At 36.9% G+C, this 27,889-nt stretch overlaps 1 protein-coding gene and 1 long non-coding RNA gene across 3 annotated transcripts; one reads left to right on the top strand and one right to left on the bottom strand.

The window, feature by feature from the left end:
• Positions 1 to 595: 595 nt before the first annotated feature.
• On the top strand, positions 596 to 27,889 carry LOC144662025 (guanine nucleotide exchange factor DBS-like). 2 transcript variants are annotated; one of them, XM_078522756.1, is made up of 21 exons: positions 596 to 919; positions 6,628 to 6,695; positions 7,905 to 8,019; positions 8,298 to 8,388; positions 8,859 to 8,987; positions 9,426 to 9,542; positions 9,890 to 10,279; positions 15,830 to 15,949; positions 16,996 to 17,187; positions 17,670 to 17,929; positions 18,274 to 18,401; positions 18,995 to 19,134; positions 19,715 to 20,104; positions 20,815 to 20,958; positions 21,517 to 21,810; positions 22,927 to 23,019; positions 23,858 to 23,936; positions 25,489 to 25,506; positions 25,728 to 25,842; positions 26,713 to 26,863; positions 27,285 to 27,889. In XM_078522756.1, the coding sequence occupies exons 1-21, from the start codon at positions 864 to 866 to the stop codon at positions 27,510 to 27,512; spliced, it is 3,318 nt and encodes a 1,105-aa protein (XP_078378882.1). In that variant the 5' UTR covers positions 596 to 863; the 3' UTR covers positions 27,513 to 27,889. The 2 variants fall into 2 exon arrangements, with proteins under 2 accessions (XP_078378882.1, XP_078378883.1); XM_078522757.1 differs by lacking the exon at positions 596 to 919 and adding an exon at positions 4,878 to 5,242 and having other exon boundaries at positions 6,624 to 6,695.
• Positions 13,414 to 14,538, bottom strand: LOC144662049 (uncharacterized). The gene is made up of 2 exons (XR_013572387.1): positions 14,064 to 14,538; positions 13,414 to 13,652 (listed from the first exon to the last, which is right to left on the bottom strand). It is a non-coding gene; the product is annotated as an uncharacterized LOC144662049 (long non-coding RNA).

Below are 27,889 nucleotides of genomic sequence, written 5' to 3'. Positions count from 1 at the left end.
CAAGCCCTCCATAAATTCTAAAGTTTAATAATATAAACAGGGGGACATTCTTATTAAAAGGGTTCTAGATATAGATATAAAGCAATGACGATATTCCAGAAATATATCTTCCAAAACAAACCTATACAGACGACAGGAAATACTAAAATTGGCAAGATTGGAGAAAAAGCCCAAAGATTGCCTAGATAAAAATGTTGACAAATCCTCTTATATTACGACCTTCTATGGATTTCCTGTTTCCTAAAGCTAAATCAAGCTAAATCAGCTTTAATTTTAGCCTCCTCCTGGGGCTGGTCGCGGGTCGCGGATTTAATGACCCACTGGGTGTATAAAATTTTTTAACCACTAAACTGGTATTTGAAGTTTCCAAAGCCCAGCAAATCTACAACTGTCCACTGCATTTTTGGGTTGTTTATAATAGGAACATTTCACAACATGCAGTGTTTTTTTTCTCGGCGTCGAAGGGCACACAATACTGTCTGAACCCCCGGCCACGATCCCCGACCACCCACCCTCTTGTTCGGCCCAGTCCATTAGCGGTGACAAATTCGCCGCGCGCGCGCCACTTACAAAGTGCTTGTTTGCTTTCAAAAGGAGCAACTGCTGCGGCTCATTGAGTAATGTCGTTTTGTATTCACAATGAGATGGTAAATTCTACAATGGTGACGCATTCGCCAAACCGGAACGGGCGATATAAATATCCTGAAAGGAACGAGAATTGATTTGTAGACAAGGCCTCGACAATAGCGCCAAAAAAATTAACTTTTATCGACTGAAATGAGGGATGGCATTCACGATTCGTTTATATCGCCTCATCTTTATCTCGTGATATTTGAAGGCTTTCATTTCCGTTTTATTTTACTATGGCCCAAGGCGAAGACGATTCCTCTGTCGTTTCAACACTTCCAGAATCTGGTAGGTATAAAAACTGGTTTAATTTTAACTTCTTTTTGTGTGAAAGTTTAATGAAATTATAAATCTCGTCAAGTCAAAACAAGAGATGACCTCTCAATGTGAGTTGAAAGAAACTGAATTCTGGTCGATTTCAGAAGAAATATATTAATCTAAAAGCGGTAAAATTGACCGCTTTCCTTCGAGACTCATTGTTGATTTCTGAAGTTCCTGGTACAAACATTTGCTTTGAATAAAAAGCGTCCCATCGAGAAAGTGCCAAAATGTTTATTTTTATTTTTCATGCATGGACACGAAACCTCCGAAGAGATGTAATTTATTCATAGTCAGTGAGATGTCTACTGTATCGTTGTGCATTTTCCTTGTTGAAAAATTAGGATTCATAACGCGCAAATAACATCCAGATTATTTCATTACTTTTCTCTGATTTTACAGGAAAATACGGTAACTTATCGATTACACTTTCCTAGCCTTCCTTAACCATTTATTGTCAAGCAAAAAGCTAGTACACTCAATTTTTGTTGTGGCTGTTTAATTTATTCATCTCTCATCGGTGATGGACCGTAACACATCGTCTTCGATCAGATCACTTTCGCGACAAAGTATTAAATCGTTGTTTTCAGTTAACTTAACATTTTACCGTCTTCTTTGCATTGTGGACAATTTTTGATCAAGAAGCGTTCTCTTCAACAGCATTAGAACACTATAGAGCGCACTTTTGCAACCGATCAAATATTCTCGAATCATTTTATTCGAAATTCTTGTTCAAACAGTCGCTAATCCAGGCATATTAAATTGCGCTCAAAACAGTAAGAAAAAAAGCACTGAAATATTGCTTTTTATTTGAAGACACTGTGAATTTTGATCTTTGGAATTCTAATTCACAGGCGAGAAAAAATGAACGATATAATCTCTCGTCGGCTACAACGACGGGTGGTAATTAAAAATTAATGTTTATTTAAATTTTTGACACGATTTCCCCCATGAAAACTGAGTATTTTAAAACAAGGAGTATTTTTTGGCCTAAGAGTTAACTTTTTTATTAAATTTATAAACGTAAAATAAAATTAATGACGACATATTGCGATTTATGTGTGTTGCATCCAGAAGATAAGAATATTGATTTCAAGACATAAACATGCACTATCTCAGTCTGACTTTAATTTGTACCTGAATATTTAAAAGGCTTACAAAGAGTGGGGTGTATTTTTTTCTTGCCTTTTAAATCGTAATCACAAGAGAGTATTTTGCCTTATCTTCATGAATCACATAGGAAAAAATATTTATTTTATTTAAGGGTAATCAGATTGCCAAAAATGTACAATAAACCATGAAGTTCAACATAACAAAAGCAGCCTCAATCACCCATCAGATAAAAGAATTGACCACAGCTATTCATTATATAGACATGATAGAGGACTCTCTTTATTGTTTCATCACTAAATTTCAGTTACCATGGCTACCAAAAAAATTGTGCCATATCCCTTCTGCTTGCTGTGCCAAAAACAAGTTGCAGCAGAGGTTAATAGCTAAATACAAAAAATTACCGTATTGAGGCCATATCAGGGTAAAATTGTGCCGGTAATGAAAACCATTGTATTCCCAGCAGGTAGCAATGTTATTGCTTTTAGTTTCCGACAGTGGGTGTCCAATTTCAGGGGTTGTAAAGCAAGTGCCTTCATCAACATGAGATCCCCTGGCTGTGTAACTGTGATTTTATAAGATACCGGTATCAGCTTTAAGAAAAGTAATTGCTTTTCAAAATTATGGCAGTTGTTTATTTATTGTTGGATTAAATTTATAAAAATAATTTTGTGGCTAATGCATTTTTCAAATCTGCAAGGGATTAGTCTATTTGCTAAATAACTGCTAATTGTTTTTAAAAGTGACCCACACATGTGCATATAAACATATCTAGTCTCCTGCTGGGTGCTAATTTGTTTTTGGTTGCAAATTAAGTTTCAAATATTAAATAGCCGTTGTTTTCATTTGTGCCTTTACTGTTCTGAAAATATTTTGCCTTTGACTGGCCAGTCCCGTATTTAAGGGGCATTGTCATGATATTTTAAGTCATTTTTATGATTACTTCTAAATTGAAGGAAACCTCAAAATAATAGTTGTGTAATGTAGGAAAACAACAAAGGAGTAATCAAATCCCGAAAATAACAGGATGGTTTCGTCTGACAAAGATTAAGACGGATTACGACTGACAAATGTGAAAAAACTTGCCAGTTTTTTCAAGATGAGTTGTCCGTGACTGAGCTCCTTTAAGCATAGCCTGCATAGAGGCCTGACTTTTGATTTTTTGATTTTTGTAGCTAAGGTATACTCAACACTCGAGCTTCATTTCAAATATTTGCCCATACTGCTGGTGTGGTGTATATTGCATTAAACAGGAAACACTCAAGCTTTACTTTAAAATGTCTCACACCATATCACACAAATGAGATAAGATAGATCTACTGCAGTCTCATTTAATGGAAGATGTAAAATATTGTTTGTGAGAAGAAGGAAAAAAACAATGCAAGGATCAACATGATATATAGAGATGTTGTATTGCTTCTCTGACATTTAGAACAGAATAACTTGCACTTACAAACGCAATGTCAGAATTAAATACAGTGTTTGTCATCTAGAGGTAAAAAACACTGAGGTGATTATTTATAGATTGAAATAAAATGGATTTGAGGTTGTTGGATATAGTGTTCCAAAGGGGTACAGTTCTTATAAATGAGAATATCATGATCATAAAATGGTAAGTATGCTATAAGATGTTGCAAAGTTATAAATATTAGATGAGGTCAAAGTGTCCTCTGTGCAGTATGACGCATAAAATCTTCGTGAGGGACCACTACTGGCTGTAGATCTTTATTAGCTTTTCTTTCAGCTATGTAGACAGACAGGCTACCATCTTTGACCTACCCACAGTTCAATTGGGCAAACCTTTTGCTTCTGGGTAAAGAGAAGAAGTACTTTTCAGGGTTTGTAATAAGAGCTGAGGCAAAGAGTAAAATTCATGATCTACAGAGGGGCTGTGTTCTTACAAAGGCTAGGACAGAAATGGCAAAATTCTCCCAAACCAGTGAAACAGTTTAAAAGTACACTAGAAAACAGACTAAGGAGCAGACTAAATTTTTCTTCGCCATTAAATTCTCAAAACTAACATGAAATGAAAACTATAGCAATGAGTAAGGAGAATGAGTATTTCCACCTTGGGACTGGAAAGGATTCTTAAATATTGACAATATGGTTTTCTATAAATTGGAAGTTCTTTGTAGTCTTTGTATGTGTTACGTGCCTATGAAATCTAAGGCGTTTCTGCCAGGGATGCCACAGAACAGGGAATGGCAAGGGAAAATAAAAATTCTCAAAGGTCATGGAAAGTCAGGGAATTTTACTTTAAGTCAGGGAAAATTGACATTTGAAGAAAAGTCAGGGAAAATTGACATTTGAAGAAAAGTCAGGGAAAATTGAGATTATAACACTGCTGATTTTAAAATTAATACTAGATGCTCGGAGAAACATTTCAGGTCATGTGATCAACTATGATGTGATCTTTAGCTATGTGTTTTGTTTTAGAAGCAGAGGCTGGAGGCCGCTTAGGTCGTATCAGACATTTTTTTTTTATTTGATCAGGGAAAGTTAACAGGGAAAAGTCAGGGAATTTTGAAAACTGATGTTTATGGCAACTATTTTGTTGAAATTTACCTGTGGACATCTACCTCTTCTTTTAAATTTTCCCGCGGACATGACGATATTTCCCGCGGACTTCCAGGTTCTTCATAATTTCCGTTTTGGTTGCTAAATCCCAGTAAATCCGAAATAAATCTTCCGGTTGCAATAGTCTTTACGTCATTACGACTCAATCAGTCAGCTCAAGTTGTTTCACTTTCACAAAGTTCTAAATTCGGAGCAATAATCATTGGTCGACCGAACAATGGAACACACGAGAAATATGATCGGGATCAATTTCACAAAACAAACAGCAGTTCCGCCTGACCGGTGCGCGGTACGTAAAGAAGCCAAGCCGGGCTAGTTTATCATCACACTGATCTGTGGTGGGATAGTTCTTGAAAAGTTTGCCTTCTCGGTAGGGAAATGTTAATTTTGATAACATACAGAAGCTAATTGTGCGGTAACAACATTGGCTAAGCTCAAGAATCTTGCCAAGTTCAACGAATCCCCGCCGGGAACGAATCGCCGACTCCGCCATGTTGAGGTTGTTTTGGTTTATTTGACTTCGGTCAGGAATCAGAAGTGAAGAAGGCAATGCACTCCATCAATAAGTAATCAAGAATGTCCAAAAAATCAAATCGAAAGTCCATCTTCGGTAAGGGCCGTTGACTTTGTTTAAATGTGGTTTGCGTGGGGCCGGACTGCGAACCCAGATTTTGCTGTAATTGGAGGGACAATTTAAGCCCGGAAATTTAAGCCGCTGTGTGTAAATTCGTTATTTTTCCTTACAGTACATTTCATTTTGAATATTAGTATTGATATAGTTGATTAATTCGGTGGGTATATGATGTAATTATGACATAATATTTGCTGAATTGTTTATCATTACTTTGCTCATCCCTATAAGAAGCAATCCGACAATGTACTTTTAGCTAAGATTTTTTATCATTGGGGAGGGGGTGAATAGAACAAACTTTGTAAATTTGTATTTTTATATAGTTTTAATGTGTAAGTAGTTAACGGATATAATAATATTGTTATTTCTATTTTACTTGTTTTATTTTTTATTTTTAATATATATTTCATTTGTTTCTCGAAGAAACTAGCTTGTCTTAGCTATATAAAATTCGAGGATAAATAAAGTTTTATGTATATGTTGCAGTTGATTTTTGATCTTAGTTAATTTTTTTATTTTAACTAGTTAGTTTTTTTCTAACTAGTTTTTTTTATTATTATTCTAGGTTAATAAGTAGAAAAAGTAGAACACCTCCCCCCTTGATATCTCATACCCCCCTCCCATCCTTACTAACCCTCCCCTACTATCTGCTACTATCCCCCTCCCCTAAGTACTATTATTTTTTTTTTCTTTTTTACTAACCTGCACTAGATTTGAACTCTCGACCTCTGGATTTGCTGTCCAACCCCTTACCACTTTGCCACGTAGGAAACGTTGGGTGAACCACTATTTTTTTAAAATATATGATACCCTAACCCTAACCCCATTATTTAACTAGTTAAAAAAAATCAACTAGTTAGAAAAAACTAACTAGTTAAAATAAAAAATTAACTGAGATCAAAAATTAACTGCAACATATATATATGTATGTATGTATAAATATTTGATCTGGTCTCAAATTAGCTTAAATTTACTCCAAGTCCTTGCACTGGTGAATTTTAAAGATAACATTTGTAAAGATAAACTCTTGTACGAACATACCTGTTCTAGCCATAATCTTTTTTTACAAGAATTTCCTATTCGTTTTTGACGATCAGAGATGTTGTCCAATTTAATATATTTTGTTCCAGACAAGGCATATATGTAATAACATTGCAAAATACATGTTGTATGCAAACTGGGCTTTTGTGGATAAGATAAATAATCCAGATGACAGATTCTTTTTACCAAGTGAAGAATTTGCTCTCCAGATGAAATGCCAGCCTGTAAAAACAACTATACAGCCGGTAAAAAAACTATACATGCTAGCAGGGAATCTTTACTGATCACTAATTACAATTTTTTCTACCCCAATCAACAGTAAGAGAGGAACCAAAAATAAAGGCAATTGAAATTGCTGCTCTTTTACAAGAAAAGTATGCCTTCTTGTCAGGTGAGTAAACTACTAGACTGCACAAGGTGGTGTAAAAGTATTAAAGCTTTGAGGCTCTCATGCGTGATACCTGCACATAAATACACAAGAAGAACATATATTGTGGCTGGTCCTCATATGTCACCGACATTCCTGGGACATAGCCACAATCATGGCCTGGGACATGGGAGCATTTACCGTAAATGGTCTAATAAACGCCCGGGGCGTCTATTAAATTTTAGGGTTTCTACAGGGGGTGTTAAATAGATATGAGGCATGTATTAAAGAGAGGCGTTTATTTCACTTTAACTGAAACAACGTCAACAAAACAAATAAGAGACGAAGTTTGTTCGCGGAGTAAGACAGAAAGCAGAGTTTGTGACTAGGAGTCTAATCTATTCTGCGCTAATGCAAACCCTGGAGATGTTGTTCACAGTTCGATATTGATGTTTTTATCGACATCGGGACAACCATGTTGGTATCGTTGGCCTCTTCGATTTTCGAAACTAAATAAATTGCGTGATTTTACTCTATGGAGCGTTACCTTGGTTTTTGAGGCAATCCTTGGAGGGGGCGTCTATTAGACACGAGGCGTTTATTAGAGAGGGGCGTCTAATACAAACTTTACATTTGAGAGTGGGGGTTATTAGATCATTTACGGTATCACTGGCATCACAATCTGTCCCAGGTTTTGACTGTAGATATGTTCGCAGAGTTGAGCTGAGTTGAACTTTGCATGCATGTCAATGATAAAAATATTTTGTTGGAATAGAATCAGGCTCCAGCAATTGGTTATGAACCAACTCAATCTCTCCCTCATACATGCACCCCTGCCACTACAGTTTCTTGGGTGTGTACATGTTGAGATTGATATTGCTGCCCTTTACCCCACAGTAAGGCTCTAGCCCGCTGGAGACAGGTCCGGAAAAAAAACCATTTCCAAGGTGGCTACCCCTGGTACTACCTGATCTGTACTCCTCCAGGAGAGCCCCCTCCTGGGGCCCTAGTCCCAAGTTGCACTTCCCTGCCACCCAAATTAAATTTTACCCATAACAGTTGTGTCATTGTCCCTTATGTATTACTTAAGCAGCAACTCCACCAGCCCTAGAAAAGAGGATCATTAATATGTCCCTACAGCATGTGGCTTCACATTCTTGTCAGCATCTTTAAAATTGTTATTTTCTTTGTTTCATTACTCTCGCTGATAATTATGCAATTTGATACTTGTAGGAGCACAAGCTAAGAATGAATGCTTGTTTGTCACAATACCTGATCACCCCAAGTTCGGAAGCCTTAGTGACAGAGATGCTGAAAGGGTTTTCAAGTATCTTGTTGGACTGGCCAGGTATGAACTAAGCTAGCATAATAATTATGAATTTATCTAGTAAAAGTAAGTGAAAGACCTAATCAAGAAACTGCTATAACTAGATCAAAGGTTGATAAAATTATCAAATAAGTATTAAACCATAAATAAATCAGTTTTACCACTGCTAAACAATCAGACTGCTTTGCTTTCTCTTTAGAAAGTTGGTATGGGACTTAAATAGGAACCCTTATAGCTCGCAGTCCAATGATATTTAATGTGTATTACTAACTGTGTGATGGATGTTTTTTACATTTTAGTGAAGAGCTGCTCAAGAAAGGTTTTATCTTGGTCCTCGACAGGAGAAAAGACAAATGGGCAGCTGTTAAATCTTGTCTTCAAAAAATTCAGGTTTGCAAATAAATTATTTTTCATAGGTTAACACAAGTCTTGGGTAATTGATTAATTACTAGACTGCATATGTTTGGAAGTGTAACCAGTGATAAGATTGGCAGAACACAAGAAAAATAAAGTTATTGTTATCGTCATCATCATCATCATCGTCGTCATCATCATCATCATCATAACCATCATCATCATCATTATTATTATAAGATTTCCAAAAAAACTCAATGAGCTAAACATTTACATGCTTTTTAGTGCATTTTATACATTATTTTCATTATCTCAACTAATTTTATGACATTTTCACTACCATGAGTACTGCTTCTGTTATTTTCAAAAACGTGCCAAATTTCCTGCTGCATCAGCAACGTATAGAGCAACGTAAAAGAGTACACATGACATGAATTAAAGGTATTTTTTACTGCTTGGCAGTTTTCGTTTGAATTTACACTTAACTGCATTTTTGTTGTTTGCAGAAATGCTTCCCAGCTAAAGTAGGTACTATACATGTCATCTATGTGTTAAAGCCACAAGGATTTTTTCAGAAGTATGGTTCTAAACCAAGCTTTGTGGCTGATGGCCTGCTTGGTGACTCAAAAATAAAGGTGAGGTCAGACTAAGATTGAGATTGAATGTTATTGAAGACAATAAGATTTTTCTTCAGCAGAAAATGTTACACGAAGCTGCATAGAACGCATAATATTTAGGGCAATGGAGTGTCTAATAAGCCATTGAACTTTATACACATGGAAGATAAGAGGTATACGAGCATGGTGGCCTAATGGTTAACGTGATGGATTCTGTGTGTTCAGGATTCAAGTGCTGCATGGCCATGGCCAAAGTTCTGGCTCCACTGATCCCTTAGATCATAGTGAACTTTACGATAAGATAGGGGAGATTGCTTTATTGTGCTGAAATTGGTCTCTTTGAAGATAATGAAGGATAATGGCTTTGCCTCCCCAGAGTAAACAACTTGTTTTAAGCCACAGAAGGTTAATAGGAGATTCAAGTTGTTTTAAATGTTTTGTATATCACTGTTGTAGATCGTCACTCTTAATTCTGCTGCTGAGTTAGAGGAGTACATTGATAAATCACAGCTGACAGAAGAACTGGGAGGGACCCTGCAATATAAACACGCACAATGGGTTCAATACAGAACGGTAAGTTTGGGATCTTTGTTGATTTATATAATTTTTAATTTTGAGTTGCGGTGGCATAATGGTTAGTGTGCTGGACTTTAGATCAAGCAGTCTGGTCAATTTCAAGCCTTTTGAAGTCAACGCACATGTCTGAGTGTATGTACGGGTTGTGAATAAAGTAGTATGTGGTGACAATTTGTATTTGGAATCATATGGTACCATGACTTCAAGTCTTTGCTTATACATGAGAGGTGTCTAGCTAGCAATGGGAGGTGTCCATTATATTTAGGGGAGGTTTGATTGTAATGTGTTACTTATTACTCAACACAAAAATGTACTAACAATTAGAAATAACTTTACTTTTTCAGGCAATTGAAAGGTTTGAACGGAACTTGACTAACTTCGATGAGAGGATTGCAGAGCTACGGCAGACTTTTTTAAAAACAAAACTGTCTTCAAGTATACAGGAATTGGAACATATTATTGAAACACAAGAAGAAATGTGGCATGACGTCAAAGAAGACATGGGAAGTGCAAGACAAGCTGGAGTTACACTGTTGGACTGTATTCATCCTAAGCACAGAGACGGCCATGACGAGTGGTATACTCCTGACGTCCTAGCAAATGCTGCTGAATTGAAACAATCACTAGTTCAACTTGAGGAAATGGAAAACAATTTTGATAGGTTTTGGAAAGAACACAAGTTAAAGATTCAGTATGGATTGAGAGTGTGTCTCTTTGAGCGGGAGATGAGCCAGGTACGTTTATAAGAATTCATTATTATTCTCTGGCGTAATTTTTTTGGGGCTTGAGAGCTCGGAAACAGGTGATGTCACCCCAAGTTACGCCCCAAACTAAAGTGAGGTTACTCCAATACTGCAAAATTCTGGATATAAGCCCCCCTCTGCCGGATGACAGTGCTGAACAGGGCTAAATGTTGCTTTAATATGCATTTTTAAACTTAAAAGCGTATTTCGATCATCACTCCCGTGACTTGTTTCGAAATGTTTTTTTATTCCGCTTATAAGCCCTCCCGGATATAAGCCCCTCAGTTTATAAGCCCACGCAAAACCCCTTACAAAGTTGTACAAGCCCAGGGCTTATAACCGGAATTTTACGGTACTCGATGACCACTTGACCAATTTAGTCATTCTGTCACTTGTTAACTCCGACCTAATAATTTTTTTTTTGTTATCATGAATATAATGTTTCACAGTGAGTTGTAAATTAAACTGATTTACCAGAGAATTGATAGCTTAGTAACATTGTATACCCAAAATCGAAATTTATAGTGACTCTGACCAGTCACAAATTACACAGACAACCCTGGTGAAAATCTTTTTAAGATCCTCGAGGATCTTTAAAGATCTGCGCAAGGATCTTTGTGGATCTTGACAAGGATCTGCAAGGATCTTCATCCATATCCTCAAAGATCTTAAAGGATCTTTTAAAATTCTTGCAGGACCCTGCAGGGTCCCTGCAAAGATCCTTCAGGATCTTTAAAGATCCTCAAGGATCCTTCAAGATCCTTAAAGATCCTTTAAGATCCTTAAGGATCCTTTAAGATCCTGAAGGATCTTTGTAGGGACCTTGCAGGGTTCTGCAAGAATTTTCAAAGATCCTTAAGGATTTTTGCAGGGACTTTGAGGATCTTTGCAGGGTCTTGCAAGAATTTTCAAAGATCCTTAAGGATTTTTACAGGGACTTTGAGGATCTTTGCATGGTCAGGCAAGAATTGTAAAAGATCCTTAAGGATTTTTTGCAGGGACTTTGAGGATCTTTGCATGGTCCTGCAAGAATTTTAAAAGATCCTTAAGGAATTTTGCAGGAACCTGGGAGATCTTAACAGGAATGTGAAGGATCTTTACAAGAACCTGAAGGATCTTAGCAGAAACATGAAGGATCTTGATTGGTAGGATCCTACTGGGTCCCTGTAGGGACTTAGAAAGGATCTGACAGCGGGGCGAGCTGATTAAATCCCTGCAATCACATCCTGCAAAACAATACTAGTATTTAAATGATTATCAAAAACAATAAACATTACTAACCTCTGTTTATATAATTCCAAATGTATTTTATTTCTCAGATAAATTGTTCTCATTTTTTAAGAAATGTTACTGGTAGTTAGCTTACAATTAAGCATCTCATTGATTTAAAATGAATGCAAAATACAGTAAAGTTCTGCAAAATGTTAATATCTTTATATTTGCAGCCTGAGAAAGGTACCTTTTGTCATTTCTTGCTTTTGCAATAAGCTATTTTTTAAGCTTTCATTAAAGTACATGTAATATAGGCAATGTTTTCTTCCAGTTTGTCACAGCACATTTTAAACACTGGAGACTGCAAATAACAGTCAATCACAACCCGCCGCCTCCAAGTTAACTTTTTTCCTTAGTGGCCATTTGGCGACTACCTTTTTAGGTTAAGTCGCCATTGAAAAATTCTGGTCGCCGAAACATTTAATTATTTGTAAATCTAGGTACCAAAAATAGTGAATGAAATGAAATTTTACCACGAAATTTCTTCCGGGAAAAAAATTAACGAAAGAATAATGGTATTTTCCCCAGCAATCCATGACACACGGAGCATTTTTCAGTTCAGGTGATAGTTTGCTCAAGCTCTGGAGTAGTCTTCTTGTGGTTGCCAGGCTGGGGACTTGCTCTACAGTTTAGTTGCCAGTTCCAAAATTCTAGTCGCCATGGCGACTAAAATGGTCGCAACTTGGAGGGTTGAATCATCAGACAATGGCTGCCTAAATTTGGTCCATGTCGGGCAAAATCCCAACTGTAGCTGGACCTTGTCTGCCCTACTTTTTCAAATCATAAGTGACTTTAAATTTCATTCTGAAAATGAATTAATTTTATGCACTAACACAATTTTGATTGTATGTTGCTTCTCTTAAATTAACTTTATGCTGGGACAATTTTCAATTCAAAAAAGCTTCAACATAATGCCATATTGAACTTAATTTTTATGTTGTACGGCAAAAGTGGTGATTTTGGACTTATGTCCTTTCAGCAACAACAAGAAATATACAAATTGCAGCCTTAAAGGACCCTAGTCAGCCTCTGCCATTTTCCATGCTATCGAAACTAAGAAAACTACATGTATATGGTGCAGGGAAATCTTATTACATTGCTGTAAATTGTGTTACTGGAAGTCTGTTTAACTACCTTTAACAGTTTTACAGTGTGAGTGATCTCTTTTGTTAAAACACTGTACGTGTACAAGATAATACCGTAACTCTGGTATGTAAACAAAAACAAAGGCATACTGACTACGGTCCTTTAAGATTAACATTGTTGATTATTACATATTACAAACTGTGTTGCAAGTTGCAGAAACAAGTCACACAAAGTTGATCTATATTTATGTTCAGGGCTGTGCTTTTAGGGCATCCAGGTGCCTCAGACAACTAACTTTTGTCTTTAGGTGACCAGATAATCTTATTTGTTTCATATAAGCTTTATACTGGGCACCCTGGATCTTATAGTTTGGAACCTTTGGGCTCCTTGTAATTTTTCTTGGAGCACAGCCTTGATGTTTGCGCAATATGTCACCGCGAATTGTAACACAGGTGGTCTGCAGCAATTCTTTTCAATGATGTTGCAAGACAAGTGAAGAGGAAAAGTTTACACGTGGGATGATATGTTAAATGGATTCTTAAGTGGTAGTCCGGATAGGATGAGAAAATGTCTCCACTGTCCAGGGATAATTAGTTATTGAAATACTATTACAGAAACGTGTCATAAAACACTGCTTCAATTTAAAACTAAAGAATGAATTTATTAAAATATACAACTGCAAACAAATTACCAATACTAAACAATAATATTTTAAATCATACAATGAGAAATGTACAAATATGGAGAAACAACAACAACAACAAAAATTGAAAGATTCAGTAATCAGGAAATTTGTTTTCTCTCATTCAGATTGAGATATTTATCAGGAATTCTTTCTTGTACCACATATTGACTGTTTATAGACAACTAACAGTTGAGAGTTTTAAACTACAATTCCTGCCACATGCATTAACAATCACTCATGTTTGTGAATGGCTTTCACTTAGCTTTTTAAACATATTGCTTTGTTAGTGAATGTCTTTTTCTAGCCCTTTCGCTTCAAAACCTACAAGAAAGCACAAAACAACAATTATAAACCTTTAGAAGCTGAAGCTTATTTCATATTTAAATAATACTGACAATAATCGCGCGTACTAGATGTATTTGTCTCTTCAGCACTCTTCTGCATCGCTAATCATTCTAGAATCGAAGATTGCTAAGCTGCATACATACATACATGTATGTTGTTTTGTATGTATGTTGTTTAACAGATATCAAATTATTCATTTATGTATATAAACAGAAAAATGATTTTCTATCTCGAGAGGTCTATCACTATAAATAATACTGTTAAAGAGCGAAAGAACAGTGTATGAACAGTTACTGATCTGATCACCGAGCAGATTCTTTAAACAAAACCGAAACGCTTTGTCTAAGCTATTACTTCCAGAAGCCTTAAGATTCTCTGTCTACTTACATTCTTTCTTAGAGGCAAAAGATCCGGATTTTGTTGCTTTTTGGGCATCATAATCCTGAGGCATTTCGCTGTAAACTGTTCTTCGACCGTTGAAAAGAAGTTGAGATTCAGGCGCCTTTCAAAAAGCGTTGCATCATGGGATATATCCACTCGTTCCCAGGGCCCAGTAATCCAAGATGGCGGCTCGTGTCTCAGTCTTTGTTCGATTTTCACGAAACAAACTTGGATTTTAACTCCATTTAGCGGTCTGAAATAGGCTGGAAATTATTCAGGAATCATTGAAAGAAGTGCATGGTGATTCCAAGCAATTTTACTCTCACACAATCGGGAAATTATTGACTTTATATTGCGAGAAAGATGAGGTGAATTATTCAAGCTGGAACTTGAGAAGTCACGTCTATCTCTGTGTAAGAAAGTAAACTTAAATTAAATATAAAATAAAGTCAGATACGTGGAATGAAACTGTAATCGCCGCTTCATTCAGCCTTCAGCATTGCAAGAGGTAACATGACTGCTTTGGAAAGTGTATTGCTTTTATAAGAAAAACTGAATAAGCAAGAGTCAATAATAGATGCATGCAGATCTGAGCTTCTCACATACTGTTGGTTTGTTTCTATAAAGATCAAACTCAAACTACAAGATAATCAGATAACATTTTGTTGTTTGACCGATAACCAAGTGAGATCCTTGATGGGATTCTCTTATGATTCTTGTAAAAGGTCCTCATTGAATCCTTGAGGATTCTTGAGGATCCTGAAAAAGATCTTCGAAGGATCATTAAAAGGATCCTTCTAAAAACCTTGGAAGGTCCTTGTAAAATCCTTAAGGATCCTTTAGAAGATCTTTGAAGGATCTGTTATAGGATCCTCTTAAGTTCCTTTAAAGGTCCTTATTAAATCCTTGAGGATCTTTAAAGATCCTGACAAAGATCATTAAAAGGATCCTTCTAAGAACCTTGAAAGGTCCTTGTCAAATCCTTGAGGATACTTAGAAGGATCTTTGAAGGATCCTTAATAGGATCCTCTTAAGTTCCTTTAAAGGTCCTCATTAAATCCTTGAGGATCTTTAAAGATCTTGATGAAGATCATTTAAAGGATCCTTTCAAGAACTTATTAAGATCCTTCTAAGATCCTTGAGGATTATATAAAGGATCCTGACAAAGAACTTTGTAAGATCCTTGAAAAGATCTTAATAAGAACCTTGTAAGATCCTCATTAAATCTTTGAGGATCCTTAAGAAAGATCCTTCAAAGGATCCTTCAAAGGATCCTTTTAAGATCCTATTGAAATCTTTGAGGATCCTAGAGGATCCTTGCAAAGATCTTTGAATGGATTTTTGTCAGGAACCTTAGAAGATCTTCACAAGATCCTCATAAAATCCTTTAGGATCCTTAAAGATCCTTAAAAGATCCTTGTGTGTGAGGATCTTTACAGGACCTTTGCACATCTTTAAAGATCTTTGAAGATCCTTGAGGATCTTCAAAAGATTTTCACCAGGGAATCCAGTGAACCAATTAAACTCAAAGTAAATACTTACTTGAAGTGCAGGATAATGAATGGGAGCAAGTCATAATTGGTTTTGTTTTTACTTCTGATTGGTTGAGAATTAAGTGGCACAAGTTTTTAACCAATCACTATAAGTAACGGTAGTAATGCAAAACCAAAGCAAATGTGAATTACTTTCGATGCTCAAATGAGACAAGTTAACCAGGTAATTTGCTCTGTTTTTATTGACTTCACTTTCATTGCTCTTTTTGAATCTTTCAGACAACAGGCCTTCTTCTGTCAGCGTTAGGTAATCTATCAGCCATGACAGATCTTGGAGACTCAAAAGACGATGGGCAATCATTATTAGATCAACTCAAAGAATTTACAGATAAGTGTGTGGTAAGTAAAAAGCCTAAAAAAAGAAAAGTAAACGTTTGCTCAATTATTATTAATAGAAAATTAAAGCTTCCCTAAATTAAGGTCTGAAATCAACACGACTTAAATTAACGGTTATTGGAGGGGAATTTTTTTTAAATTAAGGAAATAAATGCGAGGGACAGGGAGAATTTTTTGAAATTAATGCAATTTTTCAGGCCTTTAAAGAAATTTTTGCTGTTGTTCCGCTCTTCCGAAAGCAAGAATAAACTGGAAATATTACAGATGACATATCTTTAAGGCTTTTACATTGTAAAAGACTGAGAAAATAGTGCACATAGGACTGAGAGGAGAGAAGAATATTTTTGCCTAGTTTCTAGATGTGTTTACTAGGACAGAATTCAGTATTTGGAATGAAATTAAAGTCTTGGAAATCAATACTCCACTTAAATAATGTTGTGGAAAAAATGCTCTCAAAAATAATTCAACTTAAATCAATGCAATTTTGATAATTTGCATAATTATTAAGTTCCTGTTATGCTTTTCACAAGGTTCTCTCTCTTTACAAGTATCAATTTTGTTTCTTTTGAAAAACATTTGCAGGGTTTTTGCAGGCGCAGATCCAGGAAAAATAGTGAATGTTTTCCGATAACACAAGGGCCAAAGGCATGAGTTGTTAAGGGTGGGGGTTAAAGATCCATGAGTATGTTCCTCCAAAAAAACTTTTAGATTTTAGATTTTAGCTCCCTGAATTAATTGCCATGTCCAGGTATTTCGAGTGACCCATTTTTCTCGAATGAGGATAATTTCATCAATATAAATTTCTATATTGTAATGATTTTGGATTAACTCTTAAACTATATACTTAATAAAAAAAAATCTGACCAATTTTTGTAAAACGGTGGAAACCGGTCTGGATCCGCAAATGCTTTTTACAAAGACTGAGCAGACATATAATATCATGGATCCACTGCACATAAGCACCTGTCTTTTTCCTATTGTCATTTGTATAATTATAATACTTTGATGTTGTTTACTACCATTATGCATGGACTTATTTTTTTCCACAGGAACTCCTTGACAAAGCCAAAGGTTTAGTTGTCAAGGGGCTCAAAATGATAGAGTCTAATGAACAATCAAAAGACTCCATCAAGATGAAATGTGACGAAATAAGGGAGCTTTGCGACAAGTTTGACAAGGGGGCACAAAAGAGAGAAGATGATTTAAACAAAGCAATGGATATTCATGAGTGCCTGGAAATGGTAATGTTCAGTATTTCTTTAAATTGTCAAAAGCTTGTTGTAGTAAAAAAAAATATCTGAAGTACATTAATCTTAACTTGGGAGGCTCAGTGGTCTAATGGACTCTGGATTGGCTGGTCTGAGTTCAAGCCCTGGCCAGGGTCATATGTTGTGTTCTTAAGGGCAAGACACTTTGCTCTCATCGTGTCTCTCTCCACCCAGGTGAATAAATGGGTACCAGTGAATTTACTGCTGGGGGTAGCCCTGTGATGAACTAGCATCCCATCCAGGGGGGAGAAGCACTACTCCTTGTTGCTTCCATCATGCTATGGAAACTGGGATTTGCTCCGGCCTGATGGGCCACTAGGCTAGTATTCAGACTTTACCTTTACATAATCTTAAGCAATCAGTAGAGCTGTTCACAAAAGGAATTGATCTTTATTATGTGATGTCAAGATTTAATGAAACATGGACATGGTTATGTTGTCTTTTTCTATTCTTAGGTCAATAAATGGTGCAAGACGGGTGTAGACCTTTTAGCGTTACAGCCCATAGAAAGATTTAAGTCCTCAGAGGGTGCAGAGAAAGCCCTGGATGAAATTGATAACTTTCTGAAAAGTCCACAAGGGATGAACATGGCGAAGGTCAGGAAAATGACGCCCACAAGTAACGCTCTTGGTAACAAAACGCTGATTACTAAGGTCAAGGATAGCATGAAGAGAATCGGCGAGGTCAATGATATGATGGCCAAACGAGAAACCAGGTATCTTTTGTTTTATAAATATTTGGTATAGTGCCTGATGAACTATTATTTGAATTTTTTGTAGTTATGTAGTGTTTATTGGTAGTATCAAAAATGTTAATTATTTTTCTGGTCACCAGTAATCACTTTAAAATTAAGCCATGCATATGACTGTTCAAAATGACCAGCAAGCCAAAACTTTGTCTGTCATCTTGACAGGACATTGCCCGTTGACCTGCCGTTATTTTGAATCGATTTTGAACCCTGAAATGCTATTCAAACTGTATGCTATGCAATCCTTAAATAAGGATTGGACCCTTGCTTGGGAGTGCAAGTATTAACTTGTGCTGTTCTGCATTTGTTAGCCTGAAAAAACTTGTTGTGAAGCGGCCAGTCCAGCCAGTACCAGCAATACCTGCCAATCAAGCTTCCACTCCTGAAGATCAAAAAGATTCTAAAGTCCGTAAACCCAGTACAGCTATCAAAAGTCCAGGTTGGTGTGGTTTCTTATTATGGATTAAAGAGAAGGCATGCAAAACGAAAAGGAGAAACTTGATGCTACATGCTCATGAAATATAAATTTTAATTACCTTATTGTTACTTATTTTCGCAGGACTTAATTTTCGCGATTTTCAAAAAATCACGAAATTAAAGACCCGCGGAAATTAATTTTAAACAATTTCTATTGTATTTTTCATGCTAATTACGTATTTTTGGCCAAATCGCGAAAATTAATTCTCACAAAATATCCCCGTTCCATTTTCGTGAAATTAAGTTTCTTTTTCAAAAAAAATAAAACTAACAGTTTGAGGGAAATGAGATCAAAAGTCTGGGATACTCAAGAAAAACTGCAGAAATGAAATCATTTGTGTTATTCCCCCAAAATACTGATTTGGGAGGTATATTGATTGGGGGGGGGGGGGTTTCAGAAAAAGGTCAGGGCATTAGAGCATTGGACAATTTTTGCCTTAGTACAGCAGCAAATACTTTGGACAATGTCTTGAAAATTTTCCCATAGGTTAAAGTCCTAATAATTGAAAGCTTCCCTAAAAAATAGAACATTGAACTGACATTTTTTCCCAACAGTTCAGTTCCGAAGGGAGCGTAAGAAGTCAACTCCCCCAGCCAGCACTGAATCGCCAAAGCGACCAGTGTCCATTGTGTTGAGAGACACTCTTCAGGTGCAAGGAGGTGTGCGCACAACAGTTTCTGAGCCAAGTATGCAGGTGGGCGTTAATCTCTTAGCAAATGAATTTATGTATTTTTTGGCAAAATGCTGATTAAGTTGATGTGAGCCTGAAGTTGAATAGTATGACTTGTTACTATTTGTCTTCTTTTGTTGTGTGTTGATGGGTTGATTTCCATTCTGGTTGTGCTTTAATTTTTGACAGTACAAGGGGAAAAAAAGTCATTTGCCAAACACTAGTCAGATCCTTTGAGCACCATGTAATATTTATAAAATCATTCCTTTTCTCTTTACTTTTGTCTCTTGAGCTTCTTTCCTTCCTTCTCTTCATCTTCATCAATTTATTCATCCACTCTTCGTCCATCCATCCATCCTCCCATCTGTCCTCCCCTTATTCATTTGTTTGTCTGTCTGTTTGTTCGTTTGTTCGTTCCTGCTTTTGTTTGTTCCTTCATTCTCTGTTTGTTCATGTATCCAATCATGTCTCTGTTCCTTCTTTTGTTCTATTCATTCCTTTTTCCTCCTTCCCTCTCTCTCCCCTTTCTTTCTTCTTTCCTTCATTTATTCATCCATTCATTCATTTTTAAAAGAGAGATATATTTTTTAATTTTTTTTTTCAGAGGGATATTGTGGATGGCACTGACAGCCCAGAAGCTGGTAAGAAGCGGCTACAAGTGATGAGAGAATTGATTACAACAGAGGAAATTTACGTCCATGACTTGGAGTGCATTGTCAATGGATACCTAAAGGAATTTGCACAAGCTGGAGACAAGATTCCAGCTGATTTACGTGGCAAGAAAAGCATAATATTTGGAAATATTGACCAGATCTATGAATTTCATAAAAACGATTTTTTACTTGAGCTTGAGGCATGTGAGGATAATCCCGCTCTCGTGGGTGGGGCCTTCATCATGAATAGCAAACAATTTGAAATGTATGCAACATATTGTAAGAACAAACCAAGTTCTGAAGCACTAAGAATGGACTACATTAACTTGCCTTTCTTCAAGGTAAGAGAGATTATGTAAGCTTGAAGTAGCTACATATCATGGACTAATTTGTTGTTCATATAATCAGAAATCCATTTCTGAAAGGTTTCCTTTAATGTGAAAGTAATCAAGAAAATGACTTAAACTACCCTGACACAGCTTCTTTAAAATGCCGATTGCCATGTTCAGTTACATGTCCATTTGAAGGTGTGGTGAACTGAGAGGTCCAGAGTGGATTAGCCATGACTTGGGTCATTGTGTTATGTTCTTGGGCACTTTACTCTCCATCCAGCTGTTGCCAAAACAGGTGCTGGCAAACTGTTAGGACAACAAAATGCAGGCTGAGACCTGTAAAGGACAATCATCTGGTCCATGGGAGGGGGAGTCCTGGGGGGGGGGGTACTCAGGTATGTTTTGGGTGGGTATGTGCTGCCCGTGTCGCCAAAGTAGCACCCCGTTTTAGAAAGAATAATTTGCATTGAAAGGGGGAAGGGTACATGTAGCAATACTCCTGGTGGGCAATATACAATATACACTACAAAAATAGACTTGAGCTCTGGACAGCATTGTGAGCAGCTCTCTTGGCTAAGTGCAAACTTTTCCACTCCTTTTCCAAGTGTTAATTAATTTTTAATTTGCTTTTTGCTTTTCTCTTGTGCAACATCTAGCAAAAATGTCATGTGCGATTCAAAACTATAATGTAATGCAATGCAAAAATTTTCTTTTTTCAGGAGTGTCAAGAGCACTTGGGTCATTTGTTGCCTTTGAGTGCATTCCTCCTAAAACCAGTGCAGAGAATCACAAAATACCAACTACTGTTGAGGGAGATGATGAAACTAACACTAAGAAACAGTACTGCATATGACGACCTAGAGGTACATGTAGCTTTAAAAGACTTTGATTCAATTGCAACATTACAGCACAATCATTATGATTATTAGAACTTTTGGTATTTATAATTATTATACAAGTGTTGTGGTTGCCTGACGGTTAGCGTACACGCTGCAGGGTTCTAGAAACGTTTTAAAGGTAAGGTGTCATTAAAGAATTCCATGGATCAACAGATTTGAGCTTCAGCAAATCTTGAAAAGTTTTCTATTAATTTGTAATGTAAGTAGCTTACCTTGTTAACTAGGTTAGTTTTGACCTGGGACCCCTCATGTTCAAGCACTGCTCTGCCTGGTCCAGGTTTGAGCGCTAGCCCAGTTCACTGTGGCATTGTGTTCTTGGGAAGACACTTTACTCTCATAGTGTTTATCTCTTCGCAGGGGAATAAATGGGCAACAGCATTTGAACGTTTAATTCTCCTTGTAACTTATGCTATGGAAAGAGGGGAAATTCTCTGGCAGTGTGGTCAGGATCGACTTTACATTTACATTATATCATATCATTTAACTCTTTGGCTCGCTCAAACTTGTGTTTCTCTTTCACAGAAAGCTCTTGAAACCATGGAAGGAGTTTTACGCCATGTGAATGATGTAATGCACTCTTGCGGTATAAGAGGTTTCCCTGGTAACCTTGCTGAGCAGGGAAAGTTGCTTCTTCAAGATGCCTTTATGGTTTGGGAAACAAACAAAACCCTGCACAGTATAAGTTTGTTGCCACTGAAAGGAGGAAAGCAGCGTCAAGTGTTTTTGTATGAAAAGATGATCATCTTCAGCAAGAAGATTGATGTTCAAGAGACTAGCAAAGATGCTGTTGTGTATCAATACAAGAAGGATGTCAAGGTATTAATGTTGCAGACAACTGTTGCATGCAACATGCTTAAGACACAAATTGTTTTGAATTGTCTACTAAGGGGTCTGGACAATCTGTGAGCCAGTGAACCATTTTGGTTAAATAACTCATTGGTCAGCCTAAATAGCACTCCGGTTAGCCTACAGTAAGCTTAGGTAGCTTCGCGATTAGCCTTTTATTGGGATTAGGGATTTGTCTGGTAGTCATGCGAGTCATTCCGGTTAGCCTAAATGACACATTGGTTACCCTAAATAGCACTACTCCGGTTAGCCTACAGTTGGGATTTAGGACTTCTGGCTTGCATGGCTTGCTGGCTTTCGCTGTGTCCTGACTCTTGTCTAAGTTAGACCCAAACGTTGCTTGTGGTTGTGGTATAAACTTCAAGGTACCGTAAAGACTCATGTATAAGCCACACTCGTAGATAAGCCGCACCCCCAACTTTGAAGCTTGATTTTGAGAAAAAAATAAAAACTTAAAAACTTGAAATCCCAATACCTTTTAAAAAGGATGCTCTTTTGATGATATATTGTCTTCATTGTCAAATGTGGAAAACAATGAAATTTGACTGGAAATGATGAGCACAACAGATAGAGAACGATACAAAACGTTTGCTTAGTAACCACACAGTCACTTAAAGAGAGTAGTCTGGGGTCGAGTCACGTTCGGTCGGTGACATTCTCGTCCCCATAGCCCTTTCGTTTCTCTTAGCCGGCTGGGCCTTGGCACGAGGAAACAAAGGGCTCTGGGGACACAGGATTTGTTGCTCAATGGGAGTTTAGCGAAAAGGCAGCTTTGTGGAGGAATGGAGATTCCATGTCAGCTCAAGTTCAGCTACTCGAGCGAGGTGCAAATAAATCGTTTGAAAGAACAACTGACGAACAATTCGTGACTGAGGAATTAACGGCTGCTTTAGGGGCCAGACCTTTTACCAAAAGCAATGATCGACAACTGCAGGTTTCAATATGTTGAATATTTATTTACTCTATGTTTTTAGTGCTTTTTCTGACCCCAGCCTAGGCAATTTACACCCCTCAAAAGCAATTGTCTCGTAGAGCCCACCCATGCGGTAGTAAAAATAATGTCTTTGCTGTTTTGGAACTCTTTAGACATGTGATGTGGGATTCACTGAAACAGTACAAGACGCACCTGAAAAGTTTGAACTGTGGCTGAATGGAAGATCAGGAGTGTTCATCATGCAAGTGAGTTACTTTCACTTTTTTGGTCTATTTCCAATAATGTATGTGTGTCTAGATTATTTGGGAGTTGGTGATGTTCAGTGGTAATTGGTTAAAACAATTTTTTTGTTTCATCTCCAATTTGCTTCTTTTGCCTAATACTTTTGTTCAGTGATAATAAATTGTTTGTATTTCTTGTTTTTTAAAAGGAAACCTTACCGGTAAATCGGATCTGGTTGGGTCGGGTGCGGTCTTATTAATAGTTATTTTGAGTGGAATTTTACCAGTTGTGGTGGTGTAATTTTTTAATAGGGTTAGGGTTAGGTAAATAAACGTGTGTTGTTGTTGTTATATCTGTTTGGTAGGAGAAGCCACGAGCCAAGCGGCCCACACTGCTGGAGCTTATCCCGGTTTCCGTAGCATTAAGCGGCTAGGAATATTTCTACTCCCCCCTGAATGGGATGCTAGTCCATTGCAGGGTTCCCCCCAGCATTATGTCGCCGGTACCCATTTATACACCTGGGTGGAGAGAGGCACTATGAGAGTAAAGTGTCTTGCCCAAGAACACAACACAAGTGACCCCGGCCGGGGCTTGAACTCGGACCGCTCGATCCGGAGTCCGGCGCACTAACCATTAGGCCATATATGTATCTGTTTGGTGCACTGCCCTATTTGTTAGAAATTTGCACCCAAGTCTTTGTTTAGATTGGTCATTTGGTGTGGGATGTTCATTTTTTACCGGTATTTCTCCTTTATCTTATCTATTGATTTCTCAGAAATGTTCACTATTGCTTCAGAGGGGTGTAAGCATGTTGACAGTGCATTGATCACCAGCATTTTTATTTATGATTTTACTTTTTAGCCTACATCAGTGGAAGTGAAGAAACGTTGGGCAAGGGAAATAACAAATCTTCTGCATTCGCAATTTAGTCAATTGAAAGGTTTGCAAAACCTTTTTTTTCATTTTTTTTTTAGTTTGTGCCATTATCCAGAGATTATCCAACTAACCTAACTTCAGGTTTATTTGGAACAGAACTTCTACTTATATATTTTCTAGTTTGAGTAGCATAAAATAACTAGGAGTATTGCCACTTCTTCTGGGTGGGGGAAGGGGGGAGGGGAAAGAGGGATGGGGGTCTAATCTTCCCACTTCCTGTACTTACGTCCCTGTTCCCTCCCCTTCATGTTCTCCTGCCTCTTGGTGCATTCTCTATTGTGTTGTTCCAGAAAATATCTATACCCCTCCCAGGGAAGGTTTTTTGGTTTAAATCCCCCACCCCTCCGGAAATTCCAGTTAAGCCCCATACTTTCCTTTAAAATTTTTAGCCCCCACCCCCTCAGAATTTCCAATGATCTTCCATGGGATGGATATGCATATTTTCTGGAACTGCTCATTGCAGAATATGACGAAATGTTGCAAAAAATTTTTCTCTATTTCTCCCAGTTCCAGCCACCTTAGAAATACAACTTTCTCCTCTTCCCCGGCTTCTTTTTCTCCGAGGCTCCTGCCATTGCCTTCTCCCCCTAGCCCCTACTAGGATGCTCTTCCATCATATAGTAACAGCCTGTAAATAACTAAATGTGTAGTTCCATAAATTATCCATACCTCCCCCACGGAAGGGATTTTTTTCTAAGGTGGCCGCCACCCCCCAGGAATTTTCAATCCCTTCTGTGGGGAGAGTATGGACATTTTCTGGAGCCACACAATATGATCAGTGACAGTTTACATGGATCTTAACTTGTTTGGTAAATTGCTTCAGACAAGTGCTTATATTTAGCACTCTGACTGATGCATTTTGCCAAACAAATTAAATGTTCATAAAATTGTGATCTAGACATTGTGGGTAAGATTCCACCTTTAGTAAGTTAATTGTTTTCTACTGAACAATTTACTGGAAGGAGATATTGGCTTATCAAAACCTGCAAAATGTAGGGTGGCAAAAGAGCCTATTCATTCTTTGTAAAGTTTTGAGTTTTTAAGTCTGTGCCACCTAGAAATTATTGTAAACCAGTAATACATCAGATATCTGAATTACTTATTTAATGCTTATATGCTTATAGTAGACGATATCTGCTATACGCAATATGTAAATTATGGTATCTATAGGCAAATCTTTGTTTACAATATACACTTGGTTGCAGAGATACAAAGTGAGAGTAAAAAAATTCAACCATAGATTTACTTATAATAATAATAATAATAATAATAATAATAATAATAATAATAATAATAATAATAATAATAATAAATATTTTTATAGCGCTATCCAGGCCTGCTCTATAAAATAATGTTATAAAAAAACCATTTTAGGCAAATTGGGGAACTTTTTCAAATTCTCACGTGTCTGTCGCATGAATGAAACGACAAAAATCACAATATAATAAAATCGAACTTATCCTGGTTCTTGGATTTTCAGTTTATATTTAATTTTGGTAAAGTAATTCATTTTGAACAGAAATTTAACCTATAAATAAATTTTCTTCCTTTTTCAGAGCAATTTGGTATTCATGGTATGTAGCTTATTATTATATGTCAGTCAGACCACATAACTTTTTCTAATAATAATGATGGTGATGATAAGGATGTTGACAATTAAATAATATTTTTTCTCTTAATTTCTTCTTTGTGTACCAAAAAATATTACATAAATATTTATATCGGGTAAATTACAAAAATTAATGTGATGACTGAGTTGAACCATCTCAGACAGTGACAATTTGTACTATTTCAGATCGTTGGAAGTCAACCTCAGCTCTGTCGTCAGCAACTGCTTCAGAAACACCACTACGATCAAGAAGCCAGTCTACATTGTCAATTGGCTCCACTGTTGCTAATGGTAACAATAGGTAACGGCAATCAGTCGACAAGAGTTAATATGATTCCCGGAAGGTCTTACAATATCACTGTATTGCAAGGCATGTACTAAACCCGAAACAACGAAACGAAACAACCGAAACAACTGAAATGGCCAAAACAAGTGAAACAAAATGAAATCACCAAAACAAGCAAAACCCATCACAATCTTTGAGTGCTAACCGTAAACAGCAGGCTAATCGGAGTTCTTTTCAGTCTAACCGAAGTGCTATTTAGGCTAACTGGAGTGGAAGGTGCACTCCAGTTAGCCTGAATAGCACTCCGGTTCGACTGTTTATGGTTAGCTCTCAGTAATTAATGGGTTTTGCTTGTTTCAGTGATTTGCTTCGTTTCGTTTGTTCTTGTTTCGTTGTTTCAAGTTTTAGTAGTCATGCTGTATTGCAAGCTAGTAAAAGGTGATGGCGATAAAGAAATGATCAAGTTGTTCTTACTTAAAATTAATCAGTTAGTGAAGCAGATAAATATTTTGAGCTCTTCATACTGTAGGATGATGGGAATACCAGTAAGAGAAATGATTGAATTTCTTGGGGCTTACTTAAAATAAAGCAGTCACTAAAGCAAGTTAAAGGGGGGTTTGGGGATAGCAACAGATCTAAAAACCTACAATCTCTGTCACAATCTTGACTTGAGGTCAGAATACCATCATAAATGGCAAACACTTTCCACTGTCAAAAGATGCTCATGTCAACAGTGGATGGAATGAAAAAAAGTGCTCCAAAAGTGGTACATGGATTAGGCTTGCTATCTTTTTCATTGATTTCTTTCCAATGTTAAGTTGGTTATTCTGGTACCAGGTTGATAAATAAAAATAATGGTTATTCCATTAAACAATAATTTTTCAGGTGTTCAAACATATATGAGGGAAATACTACCAATGATGATGATGACGATGGCTTTGACACTGAAGAATTTGACTCAGATATCAGTGATGAGTCTCCTACCAATGAACCAGTGCAGACTGAATACAATACACAGTATACTACACAGCCTGCGGTAAGGATACATGCACTTGGCACTGCACTAATGCATTAAAAGGGCAACATGCACATATTGAAATTAACTATGACACTAAGAGCTGCACTGTCAATTTTATAGTTTAGGGGTATACCTACTATATACAATTATATGGAGATACCCCCGGTACACACACTTTTAAACCTTTTTCTTTTACGTTTTAAAGCCATTTCTTTGAAGGCCATAACTCTCTTATTATTTGTTGACTTGTTTTATGAACTATACCTTTCAAGTGGTGTATCATACATGGACATCCAGTTAATATTTTATCGATTAAGGAAGAAAGACCAGTCCCCTTGGGGCTTAATGGGTTACAGAGGATCGACTGTACTTTTAAAAGTTGTTAAATTGTTGTTTCTTCCTGTGGGTTGTTGGTAACTTATTTACCCACTGTTTACAGAATATAACAGAGTATGACAATCAAGAACTTCCACAGAAAGGATCAAGATACTGTGCTATTGCTGGCTATGATGCAGTGGAAAACACAGAGATTTCCTTCCAAGAAGGCGACACTCTGGAACTGTTGAGAGTTGGACAGGAGGGATGGTGGTTTGCACGGAACACAGGAACTGCTCAGGAGGGCTGGGTTCCTGCAAGTTATTTGACATTTCAAGGAATGGCACAATGATGAATTAGTTTAGACATGGTGCCAAAATTAATGTTCCTAGACCATTTATTTTAATTTCAGCAGCACATTATAACTTAATTTAATTCAATACACTTTCTGTTAAGCCCAGGCCAAACGAGGATGAGAGTTTTCATCAACTCCCATTGACTATCATCAACTTGGGCCAATTTAGAAAAACTCTCATTGACTCTCATAAAAAATTTGAGCACCTTCAAAGTCCATGAGAGTGAATGAGAATAGTTAAGAGTGGATGAGAGTTGTATAATAACCAAACAAGAGCGAGAGTTTGAACTCTGATCAACTCTCATTCGCGTTTGGCATGGGCTTAAAAGGAAAAAATTGGCCAATGTTGAAAAGTTTGTACATATTGTAGTTAG

Source organism: Oculina patagonica, chromosome 8 (assembly GCF_052425735.1).
Source record: "Oculina patagonica isolate OP01 chromosome 8, crgOcupat, whole genome shotgun sequence".
In the NCBI taxonomy this organism is placed as follows: Eukaryota; Metazoa; Cnidaria; class Anthozoa; order Scleractinia; family Oculinidae; genus Oculina; species Oculina patagonica.
This window is presented reverse-complemented; position numbering and strand designations above follow the sequence as displayed.